This window comes from Pleurodeles waltl, chromosome 3_1, assembly GCF_031143425.1.
Source record: "Pleurodeles waltl isolate 20211129_DDA chromosome 3_1, aPleWal1.hap1.20221129, whole genome shotgun sequence".
Lineage (NCBI taxonomy): Eukaryota > Metazoa > Chordata > Amphibia > Caudata > Salamandridae > Pleurodeles > Pleurodeles waltl.
The window spans coordinates 1,976,181,180-1,976,201,927 of record NC_090440.1 but is presented as its reverse complement, the minus strand read 5'-3'; the positions used below and the strand labels follow the sequence as shown (position 1 = coordinate 1,976,201,927).

At 45.5% G+C, this 20,748-nt stretch overlaps 1 protein-coding gene across 1 annotated transcript in view; it reads left to right on the top strand.

Moving 5' to 3' along the window:
* Nucleotides 1–19,011, top strand: part of LOC138283650 (multidrug and toxin extrusion protein 1-like) — a 446,218-nt gene extending 427,207 nt beyond the window's left edge. Inside the window, exon 15 of the mRNA XM_069221586.1 lies at nt 18,962–19,011. Coding sequence (XP_069077687.1) covers nt 18,962–19,011 — 50 coding nt within the window. The remainder of the gene's footprint in view (nt 1–18,961) is intronic.
* Nucleotides 19,012–20,748: the final 1,737 nt, after the last annotated feature.

The following is a 20,748-nucleotide window of genomic DNA, read 5'->3' as shown; positions in this document are numbered from 1 at the left end:
ACACGACAAAGAAAACTCAGGTACCATTGAGGATGGCTGATGAGTGCTATGTAGGATATGTTACCCCTCATATGTCATTAATTGTTGGTTACGACTTCATGGTGACTTGTGTGTGAACGACACTAATCTCTGACATGTATACATGTTTGATACGTACTGTGTTTGAGACACTGTGCCTTAATTCCACTCATAAAATGTTTGGTACACGTCAGTTTGACTCATTCCACTTACCTATGTTACGTTTATGTTGTTGTGGTGGACCTGCTGCCCTGGCTGCATGTGTTCACATACTTTCAGATGTGCATTCCACAGAAGTGTCTAGTTAAAGTGTGTGGGCATGTGTACCATGTTTCAGGATTGGGTTCTGTGGTGTGACGGTTACAGGCGGGTCTAGTCCGGACTCTGTTAGTAGCACCCCTTGAGTTCACAGAGTATCTCGCAAGGAGGTAGTGTACCAAAGCAGAAGAGGAGCTAAAGGCATACAAGGGGAAAGGACAGCTATGGAAAGGCAGATAAAACAGAAAAGTGAAGGCAGAGCAACCTTGATGTGAACAAATATGGAACGGTTCAGTAATGGACAAACATGCTGGGGTTATCACTAAGGTTGTAAACAGGGTAGGGCTCAGAACTTCCCACAGCAACAGGGAAGGTCAATGCCTCTGTGCAGATTACTCTTACAGGTAGTCACCAAGCAAGCTCCATAGAAAGGAGGCAGCAGAAGTGATTCTGTCTCTGGACCCTTAGGGCACAAACAAGGCTTATACTTATATACACAAGACTAGCCATTGTGGGTTCAGCTGGGGACACAGTGGCAATTCCTGGAAACAGTCCTGGCATACTGTCACTGTTAGGCACTAAAGACTACATGCAACACTAGACAAAGGATGGGGCTTGATTTGCCTTTGATAGCATGCCATATGGAAAAGGGAAAGAGAGAGGAATCAGAAAGGGACTCTGGGTGAGTGTTAATGATGAATCCCAGGGGACAGATAGTCCGTTTACAGCGCCCCATAGAGATGGGAGGGCAGAGACGTAACACATGGCAGTGGCAGGACCGATTTCCAGGGATGGACTGTACAGGGCATGTGTTGTGAACATTGCTTGTCATACCTGGACACTCATGCTATTCATTTTCACAAAAGATGCCCCCCTTGTCACACAAGCTCCTTGCAGAGATTGCAAGTGTCACACTTACTAATGTCAGGGGTCTGTCCATACATTCCTGGTCACACTGCTAGTTCACATCCACTGCCTCATGTATGGGGTGCTTATTTACCTTATGATTGGAGATGCCATAGTTGTGTGTCATGTGCTACAGTAGACCATGTTGGCAACGTGGATGTGAGTCATATGCTGTGGTCCATTGATTTTGTCCTTGATATGTAAAATTCAAGAGATGAGTATTTTTTATGTGTGTGATGTTTGCTGTACAATCATACGTATCATATGTGATGTTCCATCAGAAGTAGTCAGATTTGTCTTTGGAACATGCTCCTTGAGGTTATACTCACATTCCTAAGGAACATGTGATGGAGAATGAAGAAACCAGAGCAGGATTGTGTGATCAAGTAAGGTGTTTATTTACATATCTTAACAAGGTGTGTGGAGTGACTATTAAGTGAACACGTTGTGTACAATTTGCTGTCTGCAGCAAAATTCCTGCAGCTGTGTTCTACTGTTCTCCCTCATTTTCCCTGCCACCATCCTCCCCCTCATCCTCCTCCTCCTGCTCAGGCAGGTATGGTCTGGCTCATATAATGGGATGTTCCTCCTCACACAAATGTTGTGCAGGATAGCACAAGTCAGTATAACAATGTGTGGGGCATGTAGGAGGCTGCCTCCTGTGATGTCCAGGCACCTAAATCTGGACTTCAGGATGCCAAAGGTCCCTTCCACAATGGTGCGTGCCCTCCAATGTGCCTCATTATAGGCACGCTCTGCTGCTGTGCTTGGGTTGGGAAATGGGGTCATGATCCATTACTGGATCCCGTAACCCTGATCCTCTGCAAAAGATAATAGGAGTGAATATTTTGTTAGTGCCTGCAACAGGAATGTCATGTAGCATGGCAGTTTATATCTTGTGTCGTCTGTGATTCATATATGTTTGTGGTATTGTGTGAGATCCTGGGCTTCTGTGAGGTGTTATCTGCACTGAGTTGTTTGACATGACAACTTGTGTTTGGCTCATTGACCTGGTATAAATGATTTTCTTTTCCAAACTGTTGGTCAGTATGTATGTACCATGCGTTGTGTAGTGTCCAACATGTTTTAGTGTGCTTTCAATGGAGGGGACATGATGCATCCACCATGTGGTAATAACATGGTTGCACTACATGGCCTGGACATCACACCCATTTAGACATATGTCATTGCAGATGAAATGCAACACTGAGGCCCTTTGATTTGGGTAGGTGGCAATGTACAACACATCTCCATAAGTTGGCAGCACTGAGCTGTTCAGTATTGACAATGCACAATTATCCCATGTGTGGCTTGTTTCTAGGCAAGCCTTTGTTGTTCCCTAAGCCAGTGGCTTATGTGCAACCGGGCACCTACACTACTGAACTTGCTGCAGGGAACCTGGCTAACTGCCTTGTGGAGGTAAATGTACCTGTGCAGGAAGGGCCATCTCCCTGTACATATGCTATTTTGATGGACAATTGGCTCTTTCAGTATGTGCAGCAGTGTGCAGTTTGCATTAGTGCCACATCAGTATGTGTTTATTGCACAGTCCACTTCCTTATTGCAACCTGGAAACGGCACCCTAGGAGTGATGTATGATGTTGGGACTGCCTCAGTATTTCTATGTCACCTACATCTGAGTCAGCATCATCATGCTATGTGTCTCATGGTGTTAGATCTGCTGCAACACACATTGCACACCTCTTCCACACTACATACTGTTTGGGAGGGAGGCCTATTGACTATATGGCCTAATGTAAGTTTAAATGGTTCATCTTCCAAGTTGTGCTTCCAGTGCAGGCCATTTCTTTGTCACTATGGGCTTTGACAGTGGTCCCTTGTTGCTCTAGAGTGGCAGCTAATGCTTGTGGCAGCCGTCATTTGTCCAGATGTGTGTATCCCATTGTGCCAGGATGTACAACATAACTACCAGTGTCGCACCTCAGTGTCAGCCTGCCCATGTGTCAATGTAGTGGTATATGTTTTAGGTGTCTTACAGGGTTGTTGTGCTGTGTGTATATTGCTAGGTTTATTGACTTACCGACAAGAAGGCCATTGCCATATTGTCTATCCTGGAAGTGCTGATTGGTCCTGCTGTGGCGGAGTATGGAAGAATCATGGACACTCCCAGGATACTTGGACAAGATGTTGGTGAACAATCCCTGGTGGTCAACTATGGCCTGCACATTGATGGAATGTGTGTGCTTTCTGTACCTGAATAGGTGCTCTGTTGCTGCAGGTGGGACGATCCGGATATGGGTGCAGTCAATTGCACCGAGCACATGCGGGAAGCCATGGATTTGACAGATGCCCTGTTTTATCTCCTGCTGCTTCTGCTGGGTGTTGGGGAAACTGATGTGGCGGGTGCGAGGGAGATTATGGCATCTAATACCTTGGGCAGGAAGGCCAAGAATGAGAGCTGTGATACCCCAGCTACCAGGGCACCAGTTGTCTGGAAGGAGCCACTTGCCAACATATGCAGGACAGCTAGCAGCTTGGTCACCGGTGGTATGTTGTGTGGTGTCTGCAGGCTAGCTGTTAGTTGTGGCTCAATATGGCGCAGCAGCTGCTGTATGGCTTGCCAGTTGAGTCGATATCTCAGGATGATGTCCTGTTCCCTGAGGCCATGGAGGGTTGTCCTGTTCCTGAAAAGTCTCTCCCGCCTTCTGCATTGCCTTTGTGGACCACACTGGAGTGATGGTGGCTGCTGCCGTTGGCCCTGTGCTCGGCGTTGTCTTGCAAGCTGCATCAGTAGCACCTCCATGTTGTCCTGTTGGTTTGTAATGTTGCTTGTGTGTGTTTTCCTTAAGTAGTGGTGTGTTTGCCTGATCCAGGCGTTAAAATTTGACGAAAATTGGGTTTAACGTCATTTTTCGGGGCTGCCTCCCACCCGTGCGTAATTTTTGCCAAGGTGGATAAATATGACACTAGGGTGTCTGAGTCATTTTTTGGACGGGAACGCCTACCTTGCATCTCATTGACGCAAGGTGGTTTCACGCCTCCTTAAAATGACGTTAACTCCTTATTTTTTATGCTAGATGGCTCTAGCGTCAAAATATAAATATGGAGGTAAGATTGCGCTGGATTTGGGTAAAAAAAATGATGCAAACCCGGTGCAAACAGAGTATAAATATGGGCCCTAGTTTTTCAAGGTCCATTAAACTGAATATATAATTATGTAGCTCTAAGGTGTCAGACAACTCCCATCTGTAAAGATCAGGTGTATTTGCTAAATATGGCCTGACATATTTGGTACAGGGCCTAGTTACCTTGTGTCCTGGTACAGGTATTGACTCCATGTGAGGCTGGCATCTCATTGAGTCAATAGGTATGGGCAGTATTGGACTGTTCATATGGATTTGTGGAGGTGCTCCCATTGGTGCTTCTTATTCATACAATGGGATATGTGAAGGTTGTACGGAAGGAAATCCGACTATGGATGTCTGATTTTGTCTATGTGTCCTTACCATGCATTTCCATGCCTTTGCCATGTGGACAAATCACTTTTATCCCAATGCCTTTGTTGTAGAGGAGGTAAGTGGTTAGGCTGTCCTACCATTTGACAATGTGCAATGTCCATACTAGATGTACCAATACCCTACTAATAAGAGTGAAACATATGGTATTAGCTGCCTACATCATGTGTCAATGGTTACTTGAGGGCAGATCTTGTAGAGTGGGACAATCATTGCTACCCTTAGCCTGGCTGATGCGGGCAGTTTGGACAGGAACTGGTATTGGCTCACCTCATATTTCAAGATGTCATGGTTTAGCTGTACTACTATTTCTCATTCAGGTGTTGTTGTTGTGGGATATGTTGTCAGTGCAGTGGCAGTTGTGTAGGTCCATGTGTACATGTCTTTTCATTGGGATATGTGTGTTGTCTGGTCTTAGCTACTGGAAATCACATGTCAGGAAGGGTGTGAGCGATGTAGGTGTACTCCTGTTGTAATGTTGTGGCTCTGTATCTGCATGTCAAGGGGAATATAATGTGCCATCTTAGAAATCAGTAGGCTGTCTTTTGTTTAGTAGTTGTAACTAGGCTCTCTGTGATTGTCAGTGGCTGTGTTGTGCATGCTAGGCAGGCCACTGTAGCTGTGCATGCATTTATGTTGTGATATGGAATATCTGTGAATATTGACTGCAGCCATTCCACTAAGATTTAGTACATGTAGTGACAGCTCTTCTCCAGACATGGAATGTGAAAATTTGATGGCAACTGTGTGGGACTGACACATGTTGTGACTTCATCAGAGATTGTTGCCATTGTGTCATATATGTACACAGGGATCTGTTAGGTATGTGATTGGAATGGCAGGTGCTGTGTTGTTTGTGAAGAGAGTTGTCTTTACTCGCATGGAACATGACTTATGGTCATGGACTGGTCACATGTAGATTCGGAATAGGCATGACATGGTGTTATCAGTCAACTGCATTTCCTTAAAGTGATAAGATTATGGAAAGGTATTACCTGGATTAGGACAATATGTCAACTCTAGCCAGGGCATGATGAGCATGCTGACTTACATTTACAGGTGATTTGATGGGATGCTCCAGTTGTGCTCCTTACATGGATTATCACGTTGGGAGAGATGACAAAGGGCGTAGATAGAAATAACATGTTTTGTCATGATGTAGGATCTGTGGGTTTCAATATGGGATCACCTTGCCAGGAGATGTATACCTACAGTTGTGTATGTTGTAATGCATGTATGTGAAGAAAGTCATGACCTCTCTGTCCCTCTCCCTCCCTCTCTCTTTGTTTGTGTGCATCAGCATTGGCAGGTGAAGGAGACGGGTCACCTGCGAGTGGGGATGCTGCTGGCCACAGGACCCAAATTCCTGATATCACCAACAGAGATGGACCCAGTGTCCCAGAGGGCAAGGGGAGTGCCATGGAGGAGACAGGATCTAGCCCATCATCTTCGGAATCCTTCTCCAGTGGACACTCCCTGGGGTTGGCGGACCCATCTGGAACCACCCCAGAACCATCTTTGTCTACCACACCCCTTACTATCACCACCCTCCTGGTAGCTCCCCACCCAGTTGGCCAGGCCTGCTCACCCAAGAGGGTGGGCATCTCCTTTGCTGCAGGCACCTCAGCTCTGCTGCCCTCAGTGAGGAGGCTATTGACCTCCTGAGGTCGATCTCTGTGGGTCAATCGACCATCGTAAATGCCATCTGGACTAGTAACTCAGGTCCAGCAGAATAATGAGGATCCTGGAGAGCATTCACTGTGCACTGGCTGGCCTACAAAGATCCTTTCAGGCTCTGACCTCCACACCAACAGCAGCCAGTCACCCTTTGTCTTCCATCCCCCCTCCACTTTCCTCTTCCCAATCCAAACCCCTCTTCCCCGCCCTAGCCACAGCACACAAACAGACAAGCTTGCATCCACCTCAACATCTAAGGGTAGCGCTGACAAACACAAACACCACAAGACCCACCACAGTCATGCACACAAGCAACATCCACCTGCAGACACATCAACAGTCACTACCTGCCCTGACAACCCCACAATCCTCAGCATCACATACACAAAACAAAACACACCTGCAGTCACCACACCAACATTCACCGATCCAGCCACAATAACTATCCTACCCACAATCAGTACAATAGCAGATCCTCAGACATCCACCCCATTCACCACATCCGCAGACACCACAAGCACAGACACGCCTGCATGGAGCACATCCACCATGCCTGCAGTCACCACCCCAACAGACAGTGACCCATCCAACATGGCATCTCCCAGCACCACCATCCCCTCCTCCCAAGACACATAAACACCCACACTCACCCATGCAACAGACACCCAGCACCCACAAGCATACCTCTCACACTCACGCACCCAAGACATCTACCAAAACACCTCAGAAAACCACTCCCTCTCCCTCCCAAACCCTTTTGCCATGACCGTCCCCATGTGTCTAAGAAAGCTTTCCTCTCGGAGTTTAACATTTTCCCAACTCCTCTCCCACCCTGTGAGACCCCAAAGTACTCTGTGTCCCTCCCCAAGTCCAGCCTTTCTACCTCTACCACCTCCCCACCCCTCCTGCAAGTACCCTTGCCCCTCCCCACCAATAATTCTACCCCGTCCAAGAGTTCCCAAACCTCCTCTAAGCCTCGACCTAAAGCTCCCTGTCCTAAACCCAAACCCGAAAGTCCCCCTCCCAAACCTAAGCCCAACTTCCCCCTAATCCCCCTTAATGCTCCTACCAGTGGAGGTTACATGGCATTCAGGATTCAAGTTAGGGGTACATACATGTGCATTATGTGCATGTTGCACTTGTCTTTGTTGGACTGGCCTGTGGCCTTCATCTTTGTATGCTTATATTTTTATATATATATTTTAATTTATTATATCAAGGCCAACCTGTTGTTGGTCCAAAGGTTTCATGTTTGTCCTGCTTTTTTATCTTGGGGCGTTTTTCGAGTTGGCTGATTTTGTTTGTGTGTGAGTAAGATGTGTGTGAGTGGAGGTTGTGCTACCAGTTGTGTATGGCAGCATGTGTGATTGTGTGCAGTGCATTTGTCCCCAGTGATAGGTGTGTATTGTATGATGTGCATGTATTTATTGGGGACATGTTGTTGTGTTGGTATTGTGTGGTGTTGGTGTTGACATCTGGTATTTTCAGTGGTGTGTGTCTTTGTGTGGTTGTACTGTGTGTGTGAGTGTGTGTGGAGATTGGTATGTCAGATCCGTTGTGATGTGTGTTTGCAGGGTATGACATGGGCTGCATTGTTTGAATGTGTGATTGTGTGTGTTTGTTCTCTGGTGTTGGTACATTGTGTTGTATGCACGATTTGTCAAGTGGTGGTGTCTATTGTGGGTTCTTGACAATGCTTTTGTGGTGTTGCGGTTGTGGTGTAGTTGTGTCTTTTGGTGGTGTTGTGTGTGACTGCGCAGGTGTTGTGTATCTGGGGGTTGGTGTGTGTTTCAGCTGTGTGTGTGTGTTGGCCGTTGTGTGAGTACTATGTATGTGGGTATGTGGTTGTGTGTGAGTGTGCATGTTGGTGTGGGGTTACGTGTGTGTGTGTCACCCTTGCCACCTGTTCCGATTATTATGTTGTATGTGCGTAGGTACTTTGACATTTTACGACAGTGACAGGTAAGTGTGTGTACTCATGGTTGCTGTCGTTGTCGTCATTGCTGGTTCCAAAGTCGTTGGGCAAGCAGGAGTAACGGGAAGATGAGTAGTTCTGGTTCCATGGCAGCTCCAGATGGGTAAGGCTTTGTGAAGATGAATACCTCCTTTTATACTGTTGGTTTCCACCAGGATTTCCATGGTGGTGCGACATCGGCGGAAACCTTGCTGGTGTGAAGCCTCGTAATATGTCCGATGGGAACAATGGTCTCTGCCGGCCTGTAGGTGGGTACCATCGACCATGTCGGCCTGACCACACTGGTGGTGCCGTCGGGGGTTTGGCTGTATTCTGTTGTGAATACTGCCATGGTCATAATTTGGCTGTCTTCTCTGCTAACCTGTTGGCGGTACGACCGCCACCGCCAACATGGCAGTCCTGAGTCCACCAATCCCGTAATGACCCCTATGTAAGGAGGTACGCGAGTTATAATAATTTGAAGGTGCTGCATAAATTATAAATTAAAGGTATAACTATAAATTTAGAAATTTTACATTTTTCAGTAGTTTACGTTCTGTTAGTAGATAAACAATAAATAAAGTTATTTTAATTTCAATGTGGTGTGTAAGTCACAAATTTAAGGTCTACCTTTAATTTAAGAATTTGTAATGCTTGTGTATTTTAAATTTGGTTTGTTTATAAACACTAAGGGCCAGATGTATCAAAAAACCAAATTGCATTTCTTAAATAGCGAATTTTAAGAAATCGCTATTTAAGAAATGCAAAATGGTATGTATGATTTTTGCGATTCGGTAATAGCAATTTCTTAAAATTCGCAAATGCTATTACCGAATCGCAAATAGAGAATCCAACTCCATTTGCACTTATGGGCCTGATGTGAATGGTTTTGCATTTCCTAAATTGCGAATTCCAGTTAGGAATTCGCAATTTAGGAAATGCAAATCCCAGGGTGCTGGGGGCCTAAGGCCCCCTCTGCTGCACCCCAAAAATATTTTTACGGACATGTGAAGCACACACATGCCTTAGGGGCATGTGTGCACTACATGTCAATTTTAAAAATGCATTTAAAATGCATTTTTAAAAATTGCACATGGTTACCACCAAACTTTTGTTGATGGTAATTGAATTTCCTAAATGCCCAATTCGCATTTAGGAAATGCTTGATATATATGCTTAAGAAATCGCAAATAAGGATTCCTTATTTTCGATTTCCTATATAGAGAATCACAATTTGCGATTCTCTAAATGTGGTCGCAATTTTAAGGAATCGCTATTTTAGCGATTCCTTAAAATTGCATTGCGAATGCCTTTCATTCATTCTCAAAGGCATTTTTGCATTCGCAAACAGCCGAATTTTGCGATTCAAACCGTTTGCGAATGCAAAATCGTTTGATACATCTGGCCCTAAGGCCCTCATCATAACAATAATGATAAAGTCCACTTACCGCCACGCTGATGGCCGCCTACTTACCATGGTGGCAGCAGATATCCGTTCACCATATTCAGACACACACAGACCAATCTGACAGAATACTGCCACATACACAAATCTGCCAGTCCAAAGGTCAGTTGTAAAGTGGCGGTATCAAAGCCCACACTGTTAGGCCAACAGAACACCGCCCATCACATTATGACCCACGAATCACCACAGCGTACCTTCAACGGCAGTAAACCATTGGCGGTACATACTGCGGCACTCACAATGGACACCCACATACAAAACAACACCACAATGGGCAATTCGAACAACACACACCTGACATCCATACACACACAACACACACACTCACACCACTATAAAACACACACACACATTACCCACAACCCTTTACGATTACAAAGCATTGCCAACAGAGAGACACCAAGACCACTGACACAACTAGAGCCACACATTACTCACACCTATATACCATTCACAACGCAAGCACTCAGACACCCAACAGCCATCCACCTCACATCAGCATACAACCCATGCACCCAAATCCAGCAGGCAGACACCTCCAACAACCACTCCCTCATTCTCCACTACCATTCCTTCTCCCTCTTCCCGCCCCAATGTCCCTGAGAAACATTTCCTTTCCACCATTGACCTCTTCCCGCCCCTCCCCCCCATCCTTCACGAATGGCCTCCCCTCCACCAAACTCTAAATCAGGCCCTTAGTGTTGAGTGTCATTAATTGAATGGTCATACAGTATAGTAAATGACTGTGTTATAAAGGGTAGTGTCATAGAGTCTAGCGTTGTGGAGTGGAATACAGTGGAGTAGATTCGAGTGGTGTTGCATATAGTGGAGTGGCGTGGTGTGTTATATAGTGGAGAATTGCAGAGTGTAGTGGCATCTTGTACAGTGGAGCAACGTGTCATACAGTAAAGTACAGTGTCGTACAGTAGAGTATCGTCAACTGTAGTGTTGTGGAGTCAAGTGTCTTGGAGTAGAGTGGAGTGCGGTTGAGTGGCAAAGAATTGAGAGGAGTGTTCTACAGGTTGGTGTAGGGGCTTGCAATGTAGTACAGTGTCGTACACTTGCATAGTATAGTAGAGCATTGTAAAGGGCATTTTTATAGAGTACAAAAGAGTGTTGTAGAATAAAGCAGTTTACAGTAGAGCGGCATACAGTGAGTGGTGTAGCATCGAGTGGACTAAAGTGTCATATAGTGGAGTAATGTCTCGTACACTACTGTGCCGTAGAGTGTAGTACACTGCAGCAATGTAGCACACAGTGGAATAAAGTGTTATAGGGTGGAGTGGCATCTCACGCAAAGTAGTGGTATGCTGTATTGTTGAGTGTGTGAAATTGTTATGTAGTGGAGTACAGTGTAGTACAGTGAAGTGAGGTGAAGTAGACTAGAGTGTGGTACTATGCGCTACAATTGAATGGCATATAGGGCCTCATTACAGCGCTGGCGGCCAGCGGTACACCAGCGGTAACACCGCCAACAGGCTGGTGGTGTACCGGCAGTGTATTATGACCGTGGCGCATTAGCCGCGGCCATACCGCCGGCCCCTTCAACTGACCGCCAGGCTTCTGCCAGGCGGTCATAATCCCCAGGGCAGCGGTGTGCCGGCCCCTCCAACTGATTGACTGGCTTCCGCTAGGCGGTCACAATCCTCAACCGCCAGCCTGTCCATGGCGGTAAGCACCACCATGGAAAGGCTGGTGGTAAGGGGGACTAGGGGTGCCCCTGGGGCACTTGGCATGGGCAGTGAAGGGGCTCCCTGGCACAGCCCCATCGAAAATCGGGCAGTGAAATGTGCGACGGGTGCTGCTGCACCCGCTGCACATCAACATTGCCGCCGGGTCTATTATGAGCCGGCAGCAATGTTAATGTGACTTCTCCGCTGGGCCAGCGGATGGAATCACTGTTTCCGCCCGCTGGCCCAGCAGAAAAGTCATAATAGGGAGACACAAATACCACCAGCACTGGCGGTTTAGTGGCGCCCGCAGCTTTGGCGGTCTTTTTGTAAGACCGCTGAAGTTGCAATGAGGGCCATAGTGTTGCAGAGTGTAGTGGCCTAGAGTGCTGTTTAGTGGATGAGTGTACAGTGCAGTGACATACAGTGGAATAGTGTGGGGTTTGATAGTGTGGAGAGGTCTGCAATAGAATAGCATATAGTGGTGTAGTGCACAGTTGAGTGGCATACACTGTAGTGGCATACACTGTAGTGGCATAGAGTGGCGTGGCATAAAGTGGAGTTGCGAATAGTGGAGTGCAATTGACTGGATTTCCATACAGGGGAGTGGGGTATAATGGAATAGTATACACTGGAATGGGGTACAACAGACTAGAGTACATTGGGGTGCCATGAAGAATAAAAGTGTGTAGTAGAATGGTCTAAATTGAAGTGCTGTACAGTGCTCTACCATAGAGTGGAATAGCGTACAAGGGAGTAGTGTACAGTTGAATGGCACATACTGTAGTGGCATACATTGGAGCGGTGTACAGTAGATTAGGGTCGAGCGAAATAGCATGGAGTGGAGAAGCATAGAGTGGAGTTAAATGCAGTGGAATAGCGTAGAGTAGATTGGCATAGATTAGAGTAGTGAGTAGTGGAGTGTCATGAACTGGAGTGGCAAACAGTGGGTTAGGGTACAGTGGAATGGTATAGAGTGGAGCAGCATGCAGTGGACTAGCATAAAGTAGAGTGACATACAGGAGAGTGGCATAGAGTGGAGTGGCGTACAGTAGAGTGGGGTAGAGTGGAGTGGTACATAGTGGAATAGTGTACACTGGTGTAGCATACAGGGGAGTGGCTTAAAGTGGAGTGGCATACAGTGGAATAGCGTACAGTACACTATCATACACTGAAATAGAATACAGTGAAGGAGAGTGGTGTGGATTGGAATAGAGTACAGTGAGGTGGCATAGAGTGCATTGGTGTGAAGTGGAGGGGTGTAGAGTGGAGTGGGGTACAGTGACGTAGTGTTCAGTGGAATAGTGTACATTGGAGTGGCGTGGAGTGGAGTGGGGTAGAATGAACTGGCATGAAGTTAAATAGCATAGAGTGGAGTGGCATAGAGTATAATAGCGTAGAATGAAATGGTGTAGAGTTTTTTGGTGCAGAGTGCAGTTGCGTACAGTGGAATACTGTGTAGTGGAGTGGCATAGAGTGGAGTGGGGTACAGTGGAGTGGCGCAGAGGGGATTGGTGTACAGTGGAATGGTGCAATCTTCACCATAGTGGCATAGAACGGAGTGTGGTTGGGTATTATAACATACAGTGGAGTAGTGTACAGTGCAGTGGCTTAGAGTGGAGGGGCATACAGTGAAGTGAGGTATAGTGTAGTGGCATACACTAGAATAGCATAGAGTTGAGTGGCGTAGAGTGGAATAGCGTATAGCAGAGTGGCGGAGTTGTATAGACTGCAGTGGTATAGAGTGAAATAGAGTACAGTAGAATAGCATACATTGGAAGAGTGTACAGAAAGTGGAGTGGCATACAGTGGAGTGGTTTACACTGTAGTGGCAAACACTGAAGTGGCCACGTCCCAGCACCGCCTGCATCTCCAAGTGGTTTGTTGTTTTAGGGATGTGGGTCCCGCGTGTGAGGTTGCAGAACTGCCTCACTGCACAGACCCAACGATGCTAGAAAAGAAAAAGGCAGGTCCCCTGGCCACCCGCATTCAGTCGCCGGCCCTGCAGCCTGGCAACTACTCCAGGTGCTCGCAGACATCTGCCCTCGACTAGTAGATATGCGTGGAGTGCCAGCGAGGTCTCCCTGCCGAAACTTCATTGTGTGCGTGTGCCCCCCTTCTATGGAACCATACCTGGGCGCACTTGATTGCAGGATGGGGGAGGCCTCGGCGGAGGCCCCCCAGATGCTGATAGGTATCAGCCTTTGTTAGAAACCTTACTGGGAGTCTCAAATAAAGTCTAATGTAGGCTCAGAGGTTTCTGCTTACAAATATATATGGTTGCAGCCATCTAAAGGGGTTACCATATTTGACATAATAGGATCCCCGATGGCCTGCCGCCCCATTACTGTATATGATGATCCATGTGTTTCTCCTTGTACAATCTACTACATTTCATGTTATGAGAATTCACTAATGTTAGGAGGTGTGTCTATTTGAGTCTTTACAATATTAGAATACAGGGTCTTGTTACAGTAAGTGCAATTGGTACACACTAGTTATGATTGGTGTTGGTATAATATCCACAGTATTTATAAAACATATCATTTTGTCTTACCTTGTCAAGATAATGGGTGTGCCCTCAGGGCTTGCTTCATGTGGCCAGTCCTAATTGATTTATATAATTTGGGGCTGTTATGCAGGCATGGTGATAACTTACAAAGTATATATTGTACTTGTGACATTTTGGCCTATGACCTATGTACAGGATTGGGATCTTATGCACAGTGCTTATGATCTATGTTGCTGATGGTCTTTGAGATATACTTACAATATAAGAAACTTAGTTTCATATAACCAGGGTGGCGTCTCTTTTGTGGTGTGTGTTGTGTCATTATTGTGAGTGTGTTGCGCAAAGGATTTACACATGACCTCTGGGGATAAGCCTGACTGCTCTGTGCCAAGCTACCGGGGGGGTGAGCACAGGTTATCTTTGGTGTGTAACTTACTCGGCCTGACAAGAGTGGTGGGTTCTGCCTGGCTGAGGGGTAGACCCTAGCCAACCAGGAACCCATAGAGTTGGGTGACATAGAATGTTGTGGCTTACAGTTGTGTTCTGTTTGTAGAGCATAGTGGTGTAGAGTGGAGTGGCACACAGTGGGATTGCGAACAGAGGAGTGGCGAAGAGTGAGGTAGAGTAGAATGCAGTGTGGTAGAGGTTAATAGCATACAGTGGAGTAGCCTAAAGTGCAGTGGCATACAGTAGAGTGGCATACAATGGAGTGAGTTACATTATAATGGTATACAGTAGAAAGCATAGAATGGATGTTGGAAATTAGGTCTCTGGCTGGCAGTCAGTTTGCACTCTGTCCAAGCGGGGACCCTCTCTCTAGTCAAGGAAATGGAGAAACACACTTAGATAACCCCTGCTTACCCCCTTGGTAGCTTGGCACAAGCAGTCAGGCTTATCTCAGAAGCAATGTGTAAAGTATTTGTACCAACACACACAGTAATACAGTGAAAACACTACAAAATGGACACCACACCAGTTTAGAAAAATAGGTAATGTTTATCTAAATCAAACAAGACCAAAATAACAAAAATCCAACATATACAAGTCAAGATATGAATTTTCAAAGTAAAGAGTTTTACTCCATAGAAAACAATGGAAACGTTGATTTTACACAAAGTACTTGGTTTGCATCAAAAATAAAGCCACATGGGCGAGTGCGGGTAAGAAAAGTCAGTGATGTGTTGATTCCTTACTCACAAGTGAGGCCGTGCGTCGTTTCCTGCTCCGCACAGGTTGGTAATGCGTTGTTTTTCTCCCTCACAAGAGAGCGATGCATCGATTTCTGGATGGGGAGCCTCTGATCTGCGCATGTTCACTATGACTTTGATGCCCAGGGATGAGCGTGAGAAGTCCAGTGGCACAGGATTAAAAAACTGTGCAGTGTGGGGTTTGCGTCATTATCAGAAGCCGCAAGCGGGTGTTGTGTCATTTCTCCAGCCGTGATGCAGTCATCTCCCAGCCGCTATGCAGGTGGAGCGTCGATTTCAGCCGCGAAGCGGGTGGCACGTCGTTTATCAGCCGCATTGCAGATGGTGCATCGAACTTTTCCATGCATGGTGTTCTGTGCATGGATTTCACCTTTCAAGGGCCCAGGGACTGGAGAGAGCACCATGTGGCAGGGCAGGAGTCTCAGCAAAGAGTCCAGGTGCTGGCAGAGGAAGTCTTTGATGGCCCTGAGACTTCAAACAGGAGGCAAGGTCAGTTCAAGTCCTTGGAGATTCTTCACAAGCAGGAATGCACAACAAAGTCCAGTCTTTTTCCCCTTTCACAGAGAGAAGCAACAACAGCAGGATATCCCAACAAAGCACAGTCACAGGCAGGGGTAGCACTTCTCAGCTCTTCAGCTCTTCTCCTTGGCAGAGGTTTCTCTTGGTTCCTGAAGTGACCTAAAAATCTGGGGTTTTGGGTCCATTACTTATACCCCTTTCTGCCTTTGAAGTAAGCAAACTTCAAAGGAAAGTCTCTGTTGTTCACAAGATCCTGCCTTGCCCAGGCCAGGCCCCAGACACACACCAGGGGTTTGGAGACTGCATTGTGTGAGGACAGACACAGCCTGTTCAGGTGTAAGTGACCACTCCTCCCTCCACTCTAGCTCAGATGGCTCATCAGGATATGCAGGCTACACCCCAGCTCCCTTTGTGTCACTGTCTAGAGGAGATTCACAAACAGGCCAACTATCAGTCTGACCTAGATAGAGAATCCACAAACAAGCAGAGTCACAGAATGGTTAAAACAAGAAAATGCCTACTTTCTAAAAGTGGCATTTTCAAACTAACAATCCAAAAACCAACTTCACTAGCAGATGTATTTTTAAATTGTGAGGTCAGAGACCTGAAACTCCATATATCTATCTGTTCTGAAAGGGAATCTGCACTTTGAAAATATTTAAAGGCAGCCCCGATGTTAACCTATGAGAGGGATAGGCCTTGCAACAGTGAAAACTGAATTTGGCAAAATTTCACTCTTAGTATATGTAAAACACATCAGTACTTGTCCCACATTTAACATACACTGCACTTTAACTTCCTTGGAACAACTCGTGTCTACGGCACTCGGCTGCTTATGGACTACGGCTTAGGACTTATCAGGGTCCTTCACTTACGGTTACTCTTCATCCAGTTTGAACTTTTCATACTGTGGCAAGCTTATATCCAGCAGCTTGATTACAGTTTCAGACTTGAAAAATGTGCTTTCACTTGGACTGACTTAATGTTTCTGTACAATTACATCGTTCTGTAGCCTTGAAAAAGTCACCTGCGTGACGAAACACGTGTTGGCTGTGTTTGGATGGATGTTCTCTCTCAGTGAATCAAACAGCGTTTTCAATTAAAGAGACTTTCTTCTAAGAACATGTGAATACCTAGGTGCCTCCTCCTTCTATTTAACGGAACTCACGCACCGCTGATGATATTACCTACATCGTACTGTTGTTTACACTGTGTGCTGTGGTCTGCTTTGTTCAATACACTGCACCCTGCCCATCGGCTACCTAAGGCCTACCTTAGGGGTGCCTTTCATGTAGAAAAAGGGAAGGTTTAGGTCTGGCACTTGCCAGGTTGAATTGTCAGTTTAAAACTGCACACACAGACAGTGCAGTGGCAGGTCTGAGTCATGTTTACAGGGCTCCTAATGTGGGTGGCACAACCAGTGCTGCAGGCCCAATAGTAGCATTTGATTTACAGGTCCTGGCACCTCTAGTCCACTCTACTAGGGAGTTACTAGTAAATCAAACATGGCAATCATGGAAAAACCAAATAATACATACACTTTACACAGGAGCACTTGCAGTTTAGCACTGGTCAGCAGTGGTAAAGAGCCCAAAGTACCGAACACAGAAAAAACAGAGTCCAGCACACAGTCAAAACCTGGGAAACAGAGGCAAAAAAAGACAGGGGAGACCACGCCAAGGATGCCAGGTCTAATAATGGAGTATCTGAAGTAATCACGCAAAGCAGGAAAACTTGAGGATGTTTATTCAAGACTCCTCACAATGAATCTCACCAACTAAGCATTGCCAACATTCTATGGCAAACTCCTGGCTGGTCCAATGACCAACATTCTAAGGTAAGTAGGAGTGTACCATAGTACATATAGTTACATTAAGTAAATACTACTGTAGAATTTAACATATATCATAATATATATATATATATATATATATATATATATATATATATATATATAATACATTATTTACAAAGTCAGTAGAAGTTAGTATGTTCCTATATTGTTGAATACAATTGTTCTTGTGGCATCTTTTTCCTCACATACTCATATGCTTATAACATATCTCCTTCCCTTACGAAAAGAATACAAAGTCCTTGTGCCATCGCGGTGCTCTCCGGGTACGGAAGCTTCCCCTTCTCTGTTGTGTACTGGAAAGGTGTTCAATGTTGTCCGTGGCAGCTGGATCATCTTCACACCTGTCAACTATCCCACGATGGGGCACAATAGGGTCCATGCTCCAAATTTTTCCATCCTCCAACCTAACCAAATTTCGACATACTTCTTTAATCCTAATAGGTTCAGAAAATTTGCTATAATTTTTTTGTGCACATTAGGAAGTCTGACCTTGACCCATTGCCCCGCATGCCATGACTTGTTTTTGGTTCCAAATTTGTTATTGTACCACTTCACATATTTTTCTTGTTTCTGCCGGAAACACTCTGCGGACACATCTCTTTGTTCACATACATGTTTACCACCCCTTAACCAATTTGGATTTAATTTGGTGCCAGGTTGCCTTCCTTTTGATGATTGGAAAGGTGACAATCCTGTGGCGGCATTTGGAGTGGTGTGGTATGACCACAACGTCTGATTTAGCGCTACTTCACTCAGCATTCCTGATACTCTAGCTCTTTGAATACACTCTTTCAACATCCTATTCATTCTCTCAACAAATCCGTTTGCTTTTGGGTTGTACAACGCCGTTCTGAAATGATGAACACCTCACTTCTTAAGGAACTCTTTCATATTATCAGAAGTGAACTGCACACCATTGTCAGTTACTAAGGTGCTGGGAATTCCTTCCTTCAGCATCTGCTATGGTTATTTGACTCACTATCTTAAAAATAGTCCAATGTGAGTGATAATCAACTAGAACAAAAATGTAATGACCCTTGCTCCCCAGATGGCTTATAGGTCCCAGAATATCAAGCCTGAGCTTGTCCCAGGGCTTCACCGGGATGTTCACAGGCAACAACGGGGCCTTACGCGTTGAGTTGGTTTTATCACTCATAGCACATGCCGAGCACTCTTGCACAACATTCTCCACCACACTATCCATCTGGGGGAACCAATATGTGGCACGCAACTTGTTTTTCGTGAGGCTGCGCCCTAAATGTCCTTCATGTGCAAGTTCCACGAATTTGCCCCATAACTTGCAGGGGGTACAATTCTTTCACCTCTCATCACTAGTTCATTGGAAATATGTAGTTCTAATCTGACGTTCCAATAACCTTTAAGAACTTCCTCCACATCTTTTACCTTATCAGGCCACCCTTTAACAATTCTTTCCTTAATTAGTTGCAACGTTTGATCCTTTTCAGTTTCCTCCACCCATTCCTTCTTCGTGAGGCTAGCTAAATCTACCCACAATATAGGTTCGTAAATCTGCTATTACTCTTTTTGTTCCTGATTGCCCTCTTCCACCCTGTTATGCTTGGTGGATCTGGATAGGAAATCAGCAACATTGTTTTTGTTACCAGGAACATACGCAACGTTAAAATTATAACCCTCCAGACCTAACATCCATTTGGCTATACGTGGAGTAGCACGTTCCCTGTCTTGTGTAGTGAAGATGTTGATTAAGGGTTTATGGTCCATTTTGATTGTGAAAGGTAGGCCCCATAAGAAAAATTTGAAGTGTGTTATGGCCCAGAAACAAGCTAAAGTTTCCCTCTCAATGGTTGAGTAATTTCCTTCTGCTTCACTCAGCGCTCTTGAAGCAAAGGCCACAATTCTTTCCTGCCCATTAGTTTGCTGAGACAACATTGCTCCCAAGCCTTGGCCACTTGCATCTGTGGTCACATAAGTTTTTAGTTTAGGGTCAAATTTTCCTAAATGTGGAGAATGAATGATGGCTTCTTTGATATCACTGAATGCTTGTTGGCATTCACTATGAACGAAGCATCCTTCTTTGAAAATGTCCTCATGGGGGCTGTGACCATGCTGTGACCATAGCGAAAATCCGTACAAATTTCACCATGTATTCGGCCAGACCCAAGAAGGATCGGAGTTCTTGTTTGTTAGAAGGGGCTAATGCATCTTTCACAGCCCTTACAAGGTCATTCTTAGGTTGGACACCCTCCTTCGTGATTTTGTGCCCCAGATACTCCACCGATGCCACACCAAATTGGCATTTTTCTGTTTTAATTGTCATTCCTGCCTTGCTTAAGACTTGGAACACTTGCCTTAAGGTGTTGTCATGGTCAGCCCTGCTGTCACCATAAATCAAAACATCATCTTGGAAGCATAGAACGTGTTCCACATCCTGCAAAATGTTCTGCATAATGCGCTGGAACACAGCCTTTGCAGATGCCAGGCCAAACGGCATCCTGCGGTACCTGAAGGCTCCAAAAGGTGTAATGAATGAGGTGAGAGAACGCGAGGAGGGGTGAAGTTCAACTTGATGATACGCCAAAGAGAGGTCTATGACACAAAAAAAATTGGCAGGTCCCATGGTACTCAACATTTCGTTGATTCTGGGTAATGGAAACCTCTCTACCCAAATGTTAGCATTCAGGTCCCTCAAGTCTACACAAACACGTATACCTCTTCCTCCAGACTTCCTAGTAACCACCACTGGTGCTAACCATAGAGCACTATCGACCGGCTCAATAACTTCCAGCTGCTGTAAGCGACGTAACTCTTGTTTCAGAGGTTCCTGCATTAAAAGCGGTACGGGCCTAGCTTTGTGCGAAATGGGAACTGCACCCTCTTTAACTATGATTTTGTGCTGATAATTAACTAACTGACCAAGTTTATCTTCAAAGAGACTAGGGAACTCGTTACATATTGCACAATTATCATCAGGATTTTCTACCAGTAACCTCCCTGCTAGGATCTAGGCGTATGCCTAACTCACGTTGATGTTCCCATCCTGACAGATTGAAGCCCTTATTAGTGAAGTATAACTTACCCGTGGTTGATCTGTCTTTGAAAGTTATGTGCATGATCATCATTCCTTTCAAGGGTATAGGATCACTACTGTATCCCCCAGGAGAGATATCTGCTGATTGTAAATTGTATCCTTTCCCCCTGAATTTACTCTTAAATATGCTATAATTTATAAAGGTGAATGGAGAACACAA